The 15,202-nt window shown below is 34.0% G+C and overlaps 1 protein-coding gene across 1 annotated transcript in view; it reads left to right on the forward strand.

Annotated features, from left to right (window-relative positions):
- Positions 1-3,483: 3,483 nt before the first annotated feature.
- The window catches only part of LUZP2 (leucine zipper protein 2), a 228,118-nt gene continuing 216,399 nt past the window's right edge, over positions 3,484-15,202 (forward strand). Inside the window, exons 1-2 of the mRNA XM_068555794.1 lie at positions 3,484-3,558; positions 9,945-10,007. Of these exons, the coding sequence (XP_068411895.1) occupies positions 3,484-3,558; positions 9,945-10,007 (138 nt within the window). The remainder of the gene's footprint in view (positions 3,559-9,944; positions 10,008-15,202) is intronic.

A 15,202-nucleotide genomic window follows, 5' to 3' on the forward strand; every position in this document is an offset into this window, starting at 1 on the left:
TTAGAAAGAGTTATAAAAATCATGGTTATCTGAATGTGAAGGAGGCTATGTATCTCATTTCCAAAATAAAAGAGATTAATAAACAGTAAAAGAGAAAAAAATTATCTCAGACTATAAAAAGTATTAACTGATGGCAAATTTAGAAGTATTATCAGAGCCTGAAAGACTAAAATGTATTGCTATTGCAGATGCCATTTGGCTATACACCCAGTTCTCAGTAACTCCATGTCCTCTGGGATCCTTGCCACCTGGCCCTTACCTGGCGAAGTGGTCCCTGGAAGTCATGCTGCTTTTATGTGTCTCTGACATCACTGGTTACAGTTAATTACCTCACAGGTGTCTACCAAAACAAAACTGAATCAGTTAGAATTTCCTTCTTGGAACTGTAACCAACAGGCAACTAATAAAGTCCCTCTGTGTAGCTGTACTAGATTGTAAGTAAGTAAACGCAGAGGATATGGCATGGTCGTAAACAACCAGGTAGTGAGAGCAGCATGTCTTTCTGCCAAAGAGGTACAGAGAAAGGAATGTGTATATGTGTGTTTGTGTGTGTAGTGTATGTGTGTGTGTGTGTGCACATGCACGCATACTTTTACATGAGAAGGAGAATATTTCATTGACTCTTGATTGTTACATTTCAGAAATATTTAGACAACTTAGGTAATATTCATAGACGAGTCCTCCAGTTGATGGAGAGACTTTTAAGTCATACTATGTGAGGAGTGAGGGTATGTAACCAAAAAATAGAGACCCTGGGAGATAGGAGAGTACCCTGAAGTTTCTGAAAAGCTGTCTTGAAAATAAAAAGGAATAAAACATTTTACTCTCTACAGTGGATGGTGGGTAGAGATTTTGAGAAGGCAGTTTTGGACTCTGTGTACTAATGGATTTTAGTATATCAAGTTCTCTGTAAAGGAAAAGAATGCCTGAGATAGTGGCAAGGTTTCTATCTGTGATGTTACTACAATACAATCTGGTAACCACATGAAAAGAATACCTTCCTGTAGGGTGAGGTATTTTTATATTTATAATTGGGGATGGAAGATGTGTGAAACAACTGCCTTTGAAAATCCCTTGTAACCATGGAATTCTATGCTAAAATGTACTCAACATCCAAGAAACCCTATCACAGTGTCGCTGGAGCCAACAGTTCCTTAGAATTCAAGCTTCAGTTCAGTGCCAAATAGGGCCCAAGAGTAGCTCTACATAGTTTGTGCAAATCCCATTTGGTGGAGGGGTGGTGGTCGGAGTAGAACTGAGCAAGTTGTGGGACAGGAGTTTGGGGCCACCTAAAGCATGTGAGCAGTGAGAATGTGCAGAAATAAGTCTGAAAAAGGAGATGGAGAGATTCAGAAGTTTCAAAAGTCCCGCTTTGCCATTCTGATAGCTTTCCTCGCCATGAAAATGAGAATTCTCTACCTTCTCCAGCTTTTAACAGCTTTTGCAACTTATTTTTTTCTTACTCCCTATTGCCTATAGATGTCAGTATGTGGGCATTTTTGAATATATATATACATATATAAACACTTATTTTAATTTTTATAAAATATATGAATTTTATCATTTAATTTTAAAATATATGTATCACTTTAAAATAAAAATGAGAATTTCAAAATCCAGAAATAATGAATAAGTATTACAAGATTTTATTGTAACTTTTTTCTAGTTGGAAATATAATAGTTCTATTGCATTTTTATTCAGTACTTGTTGAAGATTTGAGTGTTAGGAATAGAATGTAGATCCTTCTTTCTTTCTCTCTGTCTGTCTCCCTCAGTAGGGGTAGTATAATGACTCTAGAATTTGAGCACATAGACTGCAGAACACAATTATACCACCTCTTTATGTATCAGTTTTCCATTTTATGGAGTGCCTGGTATACTGTAAGCCTACAATATATGTAAATGTTACTATTATTTTGTTTTATATTATGCCACACATGCTCTTTGTGGAAAATATCAGGAGAAATAATGGAAGTCTACATGTGAATCAACTCTGATAAATAAAACCTGTTTGAGGCCGTAATAGAAGCTGAGAATTAAAATCCACTTTAAACAAAAGCATGTTAAAGCTTTACCCAAACAAGCATAAATCATCTAAAAACCAAAGTGACTAATTATTTTATAACTTGTTCCTGTTATACATTGCCTTGATAAACAAAATCCAGATTGATTCCAGCGATCCTATAGACTCTCATGGATATTCGTAAAATTGAAACTGGGACCTAATAGTTTCTAGAGTAAGAAATCTGGAGGCATCATTAAGTCCTTCTGGATGAAAGAGCAGCTTGTGGTTGTGCAGGATGTGGTGGTCAAAGAATGAACACGGGGACCTCAAGTGGTGCCAGTGGTTGTGATAATGGTCTCGTGTATTAAGTGATTATTTTCCAGGCATTTGCTAAGCATTTTGCCTATATTACATCTTCTAAACCTCACTATAAACCTATGAGGTAGTTCTATTATTGTGCCCATTAATAGGTAAAAAAAAAAAAATGAGTCTAAGAACGTGCTTGCCTATCCCATAGTCTCTTTATTGTGGTTACACACCAAGAAAATATTTTTGTTCCAGAAGTTGTCTTTTGGCTCTAGTCTGGGAATTTTAGTTTGTGTGCTGCTAAGACTAGAAAAGGTTTCTGTTTGGTTGTTGCTGTTGCTTTGAAGGAGTTTATTCCTCTAGCTGTTCTTAACACACACCTACACACACACTCACTCATATACTGTTATCTGCTATCTGAACTTTTTGAAGTGATAGCTTAGGTGATAAAATGAAGGCACAGAAATATAATAAAATTTGTCATAATTGAGAAAATCCTAAACCCTTGAGGGGAATTCATATTTATGAAAATATTTATATTTTTAATGTGAGACAGGGTCCATATGTCCTACTGAACTTGAGACACAATATGTATATATGTGCAGACATGTATTTTTTATTATCCCCAATAAATGAGGCAGCTTTCGCATTAAAAATAAGTCTTTTTTCTCTTTGTTTTTACAAAAAGTCTCAGACCTTATACAGGATGTCTAAAACACAATGCTTTAGAATTAGTTAATGTAGAGCATCCAAGGGAATGATAATTTTATCCCATCAGCAAGTCTATGGTAACTTTTTTTTCTAAACAGCATGTTCACACCCTGGCATGCTGTCACTAAAATTAGCTTTCTAACTCTAATTATTATATCAATTTGATTTAACACATTATGCAGCTCACAGATGATTCACACAGTAGCATTCTTATAAGACACAATAGCAAGGCAATTTCCCTTAAATACAGCTTGCTTTTAGTGCTTGCATGGGAGAGAAGACTCTTTATTACCAGAGTCCTGAGATACATCTTGTACGTTTAACTGTGGCTCTATATATTCTAGTTATGTTTCCTAAATGTATATATACAGCAAAACCTCTTTTCGTCATGTAAATAGGAAATAAGAGATTTATATCATGTCTCTCTTTTGCTCTCTATTTTCTACTAAACAAGAGAACAAATGAAGTCTCTCCAGGAGGCCCTGGAAAATCAGCTTAAAGAGACAACTGAGAAAGCAGAAAAACAGCAGGCTACTGTAAGTGTTTCTTTTCTGTGTCCTTTGCTTTGGGGCTGGAAAATTGTTAACTTTTTCCCCTAAAATCATTATGGAACAAATACACCTGTGACAAATATAAATGAAAGTACAATGAAAAAAACGCAATCAACAAGATTACAAAAATACTTAGCAGCAATCATTCCAAAAAAATATTTTCGTTGTATTTGATTTTTAGGGGTCTTCTGATTCCCAACCCTTATTTATGGATGAAAAACTCAGGGCGAGAGTGTTGGTGTCAGGCCCCCTATCAGTGGCTCTTGAATTTTGGGGTGTGACCTTGAACTAAGTTAAGCTATACAGATCCCTAAGCCATACCCTACATCCACTGAATAGACATCTCCCAAGGGTGGAGCCACACCATCTGCCTACTTAATCAACTACACAGGTTATCTGAGACACCCCAAAGTTTAAGAATCAAACTTCTCTCCAGATTTTCTCTCTCAAAATGATGTTCTATTGACCCTCACATTTCAATTCTTATAACTAATATTCACCATGGGCAGGAGAGATGGTGCTCTGGATAGTAATGCTAAAAACTAGATTTCTACCTCATTCCCCACGTGCACTTATGTACCATTTATGGAGATTGAACCTTTGATCTTGTTTGAGGACCTGAATCTATTTCAAAATATAGTATATTAATAGAAAATTTGGGGTATAGTAAGACCAATAGATCAAGAAACAACTACCTTTGGAAAGATAGTTTATTTCTTACAGTTCCCAAGAGGGGGGCATGCCACATGACCAGGGACCACGCAGGGAAGCACCAGGTCAGGCACAAGGCAAAGGAAGGTGGGGAAACTGTGAACAAGAGCCTTTACTGTGGTTTCTGTGGGAAGGAATGGGCTAGGCAGGGTAAGCAGGCCTAGGATTGGCCCATTTGAATGACTTCAGCAGGCTCTGGGGCACAGGGACTATTTGTCTCGTACCCGGCCCTGGGGTGATTAAGGCAGATGGATAGTCGCCTGAAGTGTGAGAACCCAGTACAAGGGGTGGCTGGAGTCCTAGGCTCTGTATTGGTTAGTGTGTATTTGAAAAGCATACCACCAGGAAGAGTGGGTGGGGAAGGAGCAGCGATGAGGAAGGCAGGAAGTCAAGATAGGATGACTCAAGCATATTATTGGGTTGTCCATAACAAGGCTAGTCTGCGTATATATGTAAGGTAGATGTTAAAGCATCAAGTTTACAGAAGCTAGAAACAGGACTAATACAAGGTCTCCATCCAGGTTGATTACCTGGGATCCCAGCCCCTTTAAGAATTGTCATCCTGCCTTTCTTTTGCAAGTCTTCCTTGAATAATCTGGATTAAGGTATAAAGTTTTGCTTCTGAAACTTAGCCCTGTCTGTCATCTGGGGTATCTGCTTCTTAGAGACAGTCTTTGTTATAATGGCTGTTGATTCTCCTGGGTGCAGAATTATTTCTTGTTAATAAATTCACTGTTATCTGTCCAGCCCACCTGTAAGGATTAGCATCTTTGTTCTTCTCTGTTATGCCATGGCAACACTCACTGCTAACCTACAAGGTGTCCTAGTGTCTGGCTCTTTGGACAGCGGGTGTTACATAAAAGAACAGACATATTTTTAGCACTATCATGTTGATTCCTCTCCTCAAAATCTGACCCAGCATAAGGAGCAACCCTAATTGCAATCCCGTTTCTTTCTTGACCTATCACATTTAATCTCAACTTCTTCATAGCCCAGTCACAAATAATGACAGTTAGAACAGAATAGAAGTATTCACACATACTGTTTTCTCAGATTCTCACAATAAAACTGCACACTACTGTTGTTGTTGTTGTTTTTTTTTTCTGAAAATGAATAACTCTTGCTTGTATTTATACAGCTAGCATTTGGAGAAGCCAAGGTATGAACCTGTGCTTATTCCAATATGTTATGCACACTGTGTCTAACATCCCAAAAGAAGAAAGCTCTAACATTTGAAAGAGCTCAACAAAAGTTAGAAGAGTCAAGTATGGCAAAAGTGGGGACAAAGGATGCATAGTTGGGAAGAAGGAGGAGACAGGACTGGCCGAGTCAGCTTTATCCTCACCTCAGAATCCTTGTAGTGCTTTTCTTAAAGTTCAGCATTGAATCTTGAGGGAGGATTTTCCTCTCCCACCCCAATATACTCTACTAAACCAGAAACACCCTATATGTATTCATAACCTAACATGTGCTACAGAATAAGAATATTCTGGGTTTAAATTCCTAGTGGACCATCTACTATCTGTAAATTTGAGTAAGTTCTTTAACTTCTGCAAGTTTCCTTATTTGAAGAATTTGGGGAATAATTAAAAGTAAAATAACATACATAATGTCCCTAAAATTATATCTGGCATATAGTAGATAGTAGAATCTAAACTAAATTTGATCTACTCAATAGAAATAAAAAAATAAAATAATAAAATAAATAAATTATCCAATTGAAAGAAAAATATAGGCAAAAGAATTACTGTTGGCAAAAGTTTCAATGTATTAGAAATAACAATAATTTAAATGGGTTAATTTTAATAATAATTTTTAAAAGACTCAGAATAACTACAATTAAGAAATTAGGACAATATATACAAATGTGCTAATTTTAACAACTGAGAAGACCACATACTTAAAATAAGCAATACAGGAAAATATATACAAAACAACATAAAAGAAGTAAATGATTGACAGCAATATTAATGCTGGCAAATAAAATTTAAAGCACAAATATAATGTAAGAGAAAGCATTATATGCTAGCAAAGAAAAATAAATAAATAAAATGAGGTGGTTATAGTTATAACCATCATAAACATAAATGTACTTAACAAATCAGCTTCCATATCTATCAATCTATAAGTGAAGGGAGAAATATGCAAATACAAAGATCTTAAAAATACAACTGGTATTAATAAATATTAGATAAATAGAGAAATCTCTAAAAAAGTGACTATATTCTTTTTAAGCACATGCAGAACATCTATAGAAATTTTATAGAAATATAATATGTATAATACAAAAAGTTATATATGTTCAAAAATATGACTAGCATATACACTATGTTATTCAATCCTTTTGTTATAAAATTTAAAATACATTTTTATAAATGGTTAAACAATTCTTTATGTTTGGAAAATATATAACACATTTTCTAATAACCCTTCGGTTAATAAGAAATAATAAAAGAAATAAAGAAATACTTAATAATAGTGAAGACACTACATGCCAATATAATAATTGAGGTGAATTGATAGCTTTTTAAATGCATTTTTCCAGAAAAATAAGATTAGCAACATAAATTCAAGAAGTTATTTAAAAAGCAAAGCATCAGTGCAATAAAGAGAGTATTATAAAGACTAGTGAAGACAATAATAAAATAGAAAACAAAAAAAGGTAAATTTAAGTTCTTTGAAAAGACTATGATAAAAGACTTTAAGATATGAGAAAGATTATGAATAGAAAGACAGACTCAAATTTTAAATTGTTGAATTAAAAAAAGAGCTAAGAGTCATAATTGTAATAGGAATTCAAACAAATAAGGTATTATGAGCAACAGTTCCCTAATGCATTTAAAAATGTACATGTAAATTTCTAGATAAATAAATATAAAATACTAAAATTTCTGCAAGAAGAAATTCAGCACTTGAATAGCTGAACACAGTAGGAATTTTATTATGCTAAAAGACCCCTTTTCCCAAGTATTTCAAAGGCAGAAGGTTTTCATGGTGACTTCTACTAATTTTTAAAGATCAGTTAACTTCAAATATAGGCAAATATTTTCTGGAAAATAGAAAAAATTTGAAAACTTTCATCTCATTTTACAAACTTCATCAGTTATGATTCCAAAATCAATTAATGGCTATATGTGTAAACTAATAGCTATTTTTCTACTAATGAATGTACATGTAAAAGGTCTATAAGAACAAATTCAAGACTATATTAACAAAATATATCATCATGATCAATAAATGCAAATACCTGCAGAAATAAATAATACTTATCTTTTGGAGGGAATGTGTTTATGTTTTGAATTGAACGATATTTTCTAAGTCAAAGTCCAGAAAGAGATGACAGAAAGCTTAACAAATATGGGAATAACATATATTTAGTAAAAGCATGATTTTTTTTTAATGTACATCTGGTGGAATCTAGGAAAAGATAGATTTCATACTACTGGGACTCATCACTTCCAAACTTCGGTAAAGACTCAAACTGTTTGTGCTTTTTCTCCCTATTTGAGGATTCTAGGTTAACTAAGGATTAAATAAGTATATATTTTAATTGTTGCAAATCATTCAACAATTATTCTTTCTGCTAGGAAGACTATAGTTGATGTAGTTGAAAGTTGGATAAGAAAGGGAGAATGAAGTAATTGTAATTGCTTACTCTCAAATAGAGGGAAAACATTTGGATTTGATTCGTAAATATTGTGCTATTTTAGATTTAAGAGCAGATACTCTTATGTGCTGCCCTTGATTATATATCTAATTACTAAATTGAACTATCTCCCTAATGGGACAATGAGTGTGACTCACATTTTCAGGTTGCTCCGAGGATCTTCATAATTCAAATGTAAGCTTGAAAATTGTTACGAACAAAATGATGGACATAGTGGTTCTCAGGCTTCTGCTTCTGTTTTACATGTAGTTGGACCATCAAAAATTGTTTGGTTTAGGTTTTGTTACCTTTTGAGGAAATGGTAATACAAGGACACCTACACAAGCCAGAAAAGACAAGGTGTTAATATGTGTTGTAAAGCTTTACAGACGCACAACAAATATAATGTACAGAAAGTGAACAAGACTACTACACATCAAATCCAGGATAGTGGTTACTTCTGGGGGGAGGGGAGGAAGAAAAATTAGGTGGGGCTTTAATAGTACTATAACATTTTCTTTACAAGGTCTGAAGAAAATTGGACATAGCATTTATATATATTTATTCTTAGGGTGGGCCCAGAAGCATTTTACATAGTATTACTCTTGTTTTTTTGTTTATGTTTAAAAGGTTTCAGAACTATTTTTTTAATGTGTATATATATATATGGTAAAAATTAACTTTACTCCTAAATTTGATTTCCACTGACTTAATCTATCTCTAGAGATAATCCACATTACCAGTCTCTTTTGCATCATTCCAGGAATCCTCTAAGACTATGTTATCCAATATATAACCACCAGATACATGAGGCTTTTGAGCATTATAAAATGGCTAGTCCAAATTGAGATATGCTGTACGTGTAAAACACACAGTGGATTCTAAAGATATATTGCAAAAAAAAAAGTCAATTTATCATCATTAATCCATTACATATCAAATGATACTATTTTGAATATATTGAATTAAATAAAATATATCAGTAAAATTAATTTTACCTGTTCCTTTTACTTTTTTAAAAAATGTGACTGGCAGAAAATTGAAAATTGGAGAAATTAAATGTTTCATCCACTGTCATACATTCACATAAATAGTGAACCCTCAGTGACCATAGAGTCTCATATTTTAGCTACTGTGCTATACTGACCTTTTTCAAAGTAGTCAGGCAGATAAAGATGCAATGTTTATACAGATACAGTTTGAATAACTGGCCTAAGGGTACAGATTCTGACAATATCATATTCAGCAGGAAACATCATGGTTTCTCTGGTACAGTATTTATAACGTTCCATGCTTTTGAGGTCAGGAGCATCGCTATGCAATTGCTCTCAAACCTGGCCTTATGTAAAAATTACCTGGAGCATGTTTTAAGAAAAGAGATTCCTAGGCCCAACCCTAGAATTTAGCTTTGTTTAAGAACCACATTTTTAAAAATTGAGGTTTAGACAAGTAAGCGAATCACAGTCATAACATGCATTTCTCAATTTTTAAAAATTTTTTTTAACTTTTTTATTATGGAGAATTTCAAACTTACATAAAAGTGGAAGGAGTAGTGTAATAAATCCCCATGAATCCATCAATTAGCTTCAAGAATTAGCAACACATGGCCAATCTCATCTCAAGCATATTCTCTTGTCCCCTCTTCATTTTTTTTAATACAGTGGGTCCTTGTTGGTTATTTTACATATAGCAGTGTGTACAAGTCAATCCCAAACTCCCTAACCATCTCTGCCCCCCAGATGAACTTATTTACAAAACAGAAACAGACTAAATTTTTTTTTTTAAAAAATAATCTTTTATTACATAAGAAAAAGTTATGTGATATAACTAGTGGATATATTTATGAATTGGGCAATAACAATTTGGTTAATGAAAATTTTAACCCTTTGTTCTTTTTCAGTATTTGTTGACAAAGAGATAATTTTATTATACTTCAAAAATTGTGAAAATAAATTTATAAAAGCTATAGAAATGAATTTGAAATATGTCTACATGATATTCTATTTATTTTCAGATTGCTTTTTTAAAGACTGAAATGGAGAGAAAGAACAAAATGATCCGAGATCTCCAAAATGAGGTAAGACATATTTCAGGAAAATTTCATAGAAGTCAAAGAATATACACAAATAAACATATTGATTTGCCATAAGCTCTGGGGTATGATCACATGCAAATATGTCCTTTAGTTAAGTACTAATGGAGAGGAACTATAAGGTTAAAACTTGAGTATATAATCCCTACTTTAACATATATTTGATAATGTTATTAGTTCATACATCTCCAGGTCATTTTCCCTTCTAATTTTATTTTGCTTGGGCAATGTTAAAAATTTATTTTTATTTTATAAATGTATTTGTCTACCAAATGACATCACAGGCACTGAAGAAGAGAGCTAGTTAGAAATGGACCTTATGTTAGGAAAAGTCAATCTAGAATGAAAAATTTATGTGAGGTAATCTTAGAGTGATGTAGATTTGAAATAAATAAGCTGTAACCACTTTCCTTACAGCCTTTAAAATGTAATGATCCTATAAAATGCTATATGGTTTTTCCTCCTTTTGACTTTTTGTCTACCCTGTTACATAACTACTTTATTTTCTAAAATTTCTCCATCACATTTGTATTTCCACCTTTTTATTTCTTTTTTTTCCTTGAATGAAATTAGTTAATTAGAACTATTAAACCATGATTAATTAATGATACATCTTCTTTTATCAATCCCAGTAAGGTGGATTTTAAATCCCAAATCAACTGCTTTAGCCATTTCTAGTCTCCTTTATTCCCCTTCCTTCCTCCCTCCCTCCCTCTCTCCCTTCCTTCCTCCAATTTTTTGAGACATTTCAAATACAGGTGAACTGCATTATTCCTATATCATTTCCACCTTGATGCCCAGGTTAAAAAATAGACTATACAAATGCCTTGGTATCAAGATTCAGCATTTGTACTCTGATTATGACATTAAAATGGTTTATCAAATATGCAAAAAGATGTTTAGAAAAAAGGAAAACAAGAAAAGTTTTAAGTGTCTTTCTTATGATTCTATTGTATTTTCATTTCTTTCTAATGATTTTTTCTTCTGAGTCTTCTTAAAAAAGTCTAATGAGATGGACTTGATAATGTTTTCCCTGACGCCTAAATCTTGGATTTACTGTTTATGGTGGAAAATGTCAGTAAACTAGAGTTACCGAAATACTGGTTGTACTAGATAATTTCTTGTTCACTGGGGCTCAGAGAGGGCCCGATTACTCAAGTCTAAAACTTTCCATGGATCATTTAAGACAAAGGGAACATTTAAAACAATGTTAAAGCCAGTATTAAAATAGGAAAGAAAGTACATTTGGACGTGTACACACACATCCATGCACACACACACACACGCACACAACAACAACATGAACCCCGTTGTATAAGAATGAAAGGATTATGGGCTAATTTATATCTCTGTGTATGTATTATCAGTTTTTTCATCTTACATAATTTTTTAAAAATCTAGAATTTAAGGAGGAAGCTCTTTTAAAACCAAGCTATAAATTATTCATATCAGGTACCTATGAGGATTAACAAAATATTTTATTTCCTTCCATGGGATCGTTTTTTAAGTTTAATATTAATTTTCTAAGTCTATAAGCTAGAATAATTAAAAAAACAATACAACTCTTCAGAATTAATGGCTGCCAAATGTAAGCTTTGTAATTAAATTTGCTACTATTTACTTTCATCATATTGAAAATCTGCAAGATGATACTTGATAACCAGAAAAGTCTTTGACTTCTCTAACAAAACCTAATGGTGAACATATATTATCAACTGAATACTTTCAATTTGGCTCCTTTTTAATAATTCCTTGAAATTTTAGATTTGTTATTTTGACAAATAATCAGTATGTAGAGGTTGAACAAAATACTTGGCCCATACTCTGCACAGTAGAATTGTATGGACACTGCCTGAAAGATTTTTGTTCAGGAGTAATAAAATAAAAAGGCAAATTGATTAAACAAAATACAGAGAGGTGAGGGAGATCATACAGGTATATGTACGGGAGAAGATCAAAATCTCCTGAATGACTTCTGAATGAGGATATTGGGGGAATCCCAATTTAAGAAGGGACTTTTGAAAAATTATTAAAGAACGATCGGTATTTTTTTCATATGTGAAGGTAAATATCTTAAAAGGCACTTTTATGTTAGCAGCTAGGCATTTAGTTTTTAAGATTTACCTCATCCCTTGGAGGGGGAAAATATTTAGATTTTATTTTTAGGCAAATACTGTGTAGGGTAGAAAGCATTTTGATTTTTCCATCCAGGCAGTCATATCTGGAATGGAATACATGGGACCCCGTGATTCAAAGACTGTGTTCATAACTGGGAAAGAACATCAGAGAATATTTGGAGAATATGGATAGCAAAGTGAGAATGCAAGAGAAAAAGAAATAGGAGATTTTTTTTTTTTTTTAACCAAGAAAGTGAAGAGTGAGACTGAAAAGAGTATAGCTATGAGTTAACCACAGTATTTCAAGCTCCTTTATTTTATCTGTCTCTATGGGTATCTATGTCTTCACATGGACATCACATTTAACCTGTGTCTGGGATTGCTTTTACTCACAGAAGTTTTTTGTTTTTTTTTTTTTTTAATTTATTTTATTATTTTATTTTTGGCTGCGTTAAGTCTTCGTTGTTGCACGCGGGCTTTCTCTAGTTGTGGCGAGCGGGGGCTACTCTTTGTTGCAGTGTGCAGGCTTATTGTGGTGGCTTCTCTTGTTGTGGAGCACGGGCTCTAGGCATGCGGGCTTCAGTAGTTGTGACACGTGGGCTCAGCAGTTGTGGCTCGCAGGCTCTAGAGCGCAGGCTCAGTAGTTGTGGCTCACGGGCTTAGTTGCTCCGTGGCATGTGGGATCTTCCTGGACCAGGGCTCGAACCCGTGTCCCCTGCATTGGCAGGCGGATTCTTAACCATTGCGCCACCAGGGAAGCCCTCACAGAAGCTTTATTGAATTTAGGGGGTCTCCAAATTTCAGGTCTAGGCCTTCTGCTTTTCTGCTTATATTCTCTTTCATGGAACATGCAAGTCAAATCTACTCTGCCATAGTGTGTATTTCTTGGTACCAAATCACCTTATTAGCAATTAATAAATGATGGAATGATGTCAGTAAAGTTTGAAAAATTGTGTTGGTTTATATGTAATTTTCCCCAACATGCTGAGGTTTGAAGCAATCAGGGGAAAGCCTTGTCAAATTTTAGGGAAAATTTTTATCATACAAAGACAAAAGAAAATATGCAAAAAGACCTCCCTCTAGTGCATGTAGTAGTGTTTTAGTGCCTTCAAAACATTTTAAAAAATGTTTCTCACTGCACCAAGATATCTGACTAAACTGTGAATATAGAGGACTCTAAGGCATTCCCCCATATTAAAATAAGAGATTAGTGAAAAATATGTATCAGAAATTAATTCTGATGATAATCTACTTTATTAGAAGTCAATTCCCTTTAGGGTCTACATCTCAAAAGAGAAAACAGTAAATTCTAATTGTAAGACTGGGCAAAGGATTGAGTATGATTTGGGGGATAAATGCTAGAAAATATTAAACTGTGGTTGTATTTTTATTACTATTGTCATTATTTTGTTAATATTATGATCACAAAATTACACAGTAAGTGGTCTTCCTCAATCACAATTTTCTCTTACATCCTGTATTTTTAGTGTACACATTTGCAGAATATGAGATTTCTCACAATGCAAAAATTGCTTTATAGTAGCTATCTCACCATTTTTTTAGTAACTTCCTAATCTGTCTCTAATTCTGATGTCTCTTATGTAATCCGTTTTATGCATTCAATTACTTATTTTGCATTTGGTATTTGGATATTGCATGGTTACAGCAAATGTAAAAAGTTGTACCAGAAGGCAAAACAAAGAAACAAAAACACTTAGCCTTTCTTCTCTGACTTCCATAGCTGCATCATCATGTGATATAGAGTATCTTATTGACTCCAAAGCTTAGAATTCTCTTTGACTTTGCACTTTTAAAACACCCTCTCTCTATTGTCATTTCTAATTTTCTTTAATTTTATCCATTGTTTCCCCTAGGATAAAATAAGTTTCTCTATAATGGTTCCAGATATAAGAAAAGGATGAGTAGGATAATACATAGGTATTGAAATATTAGATAAATTAGTCATTGAGACAAGCATCTCTGATTAGTTTGAAACTCCTTAATGAAATGTGAGAGTTTGATAATGTTCAGGACTTTTCAAAGGAGTACGTAGCTACAAATACTTGAATTAGATTAGTATTAAAACATAGTCTATATTAAATTAGTGAGTAGATAGAAATAACAAAGGGAGGGAAGAAAAGTGAAAGGAAGAGAGAGAGGGAAAAAGAAAGGAAGAAAGGAAGGAAGGGAGGAAGGAAAGAAAGAAGGGAAGGAAGGAAAGAAAGGAAATGAAGGAAGGGAGGGAGGAAGGAAGGAAGTAAAGAAGGAAAGAAGGAAGGAAAGAGGGAAGGAAGGAAGGGAAGGAGGAAGACAGGAAAGTTGGGGAAGTACCCCCACCCCAAATCTCTTCTGTGATGGTTTGTTTTAGTAGAGATTCTTATGATTGATTATTTTCCCGAGACTCATTCAAGATAGTTCGAGGTAAGGAAAAAATAAGAAATCACATTTCTAAAATGGTAATAATAAAGTCAGGAACCATAAAAGTGGACCTTACTCTGCCCAGTGATAGAAATCAGAAATTTGTCAAAACTACTCTCCATAGCAGGTTTTCCCTCTCACTATTTTCATGGCTCCATTTTCCTTTCTTTCTAGTCTCTCAGTTACTTAGCTCATCTATTTTTCGCATGGCTCGTATAGTTTAACCCAACTTTGAAATACTAATCTGCCTTCTCTATCTCCTACTAATAACCAATTTAATCTTCTTTAATGTTTTGTTTTATTGCTGTTGTTATAAGTGCCTGGGGGGAAAGTCTTGCTACAGGTCAAGTCACTGGCCAATCTGTGGGTTTCCAAAGGGTTCCAAATAATCATTGACACATATCCAGGTATATGAAGAATGAAACATGGGTTTTTAGGGGCAATGTGCCAGTTGTGACAAAAAGCAACCTCTGATAAGAAGAAAATGACTTATTAAGCCACGTAGAGGCCTCAACAAAATGTTAGGAGAGGTGCGTACGCATTTTGTAGGCTGAGCTTAGGAACAGCTCCACAAACAAACCCCAGAGCTGTTTGTCTCAAGGCAGGGCTACCTCTGCCAAGATCAGGAAGCTGCCAGCCACCTTT

Source organism: Eschrichtius robustus, chromosome 11, assembly GCF_028021215.1.
Source record: "Eschrichtius robustus isolate mEscRob2 chromosome 11, mEscRob2.pri, whole genome shotgun sequence".
Classification (NCBI taxonomy): domain Eukaryota; kingdom Metazoa; phylum Chordata; class Mammalia; order Artiodactyla; family Eschrichtiidae; genus Eschrichtius; species Eschrichtius robustus.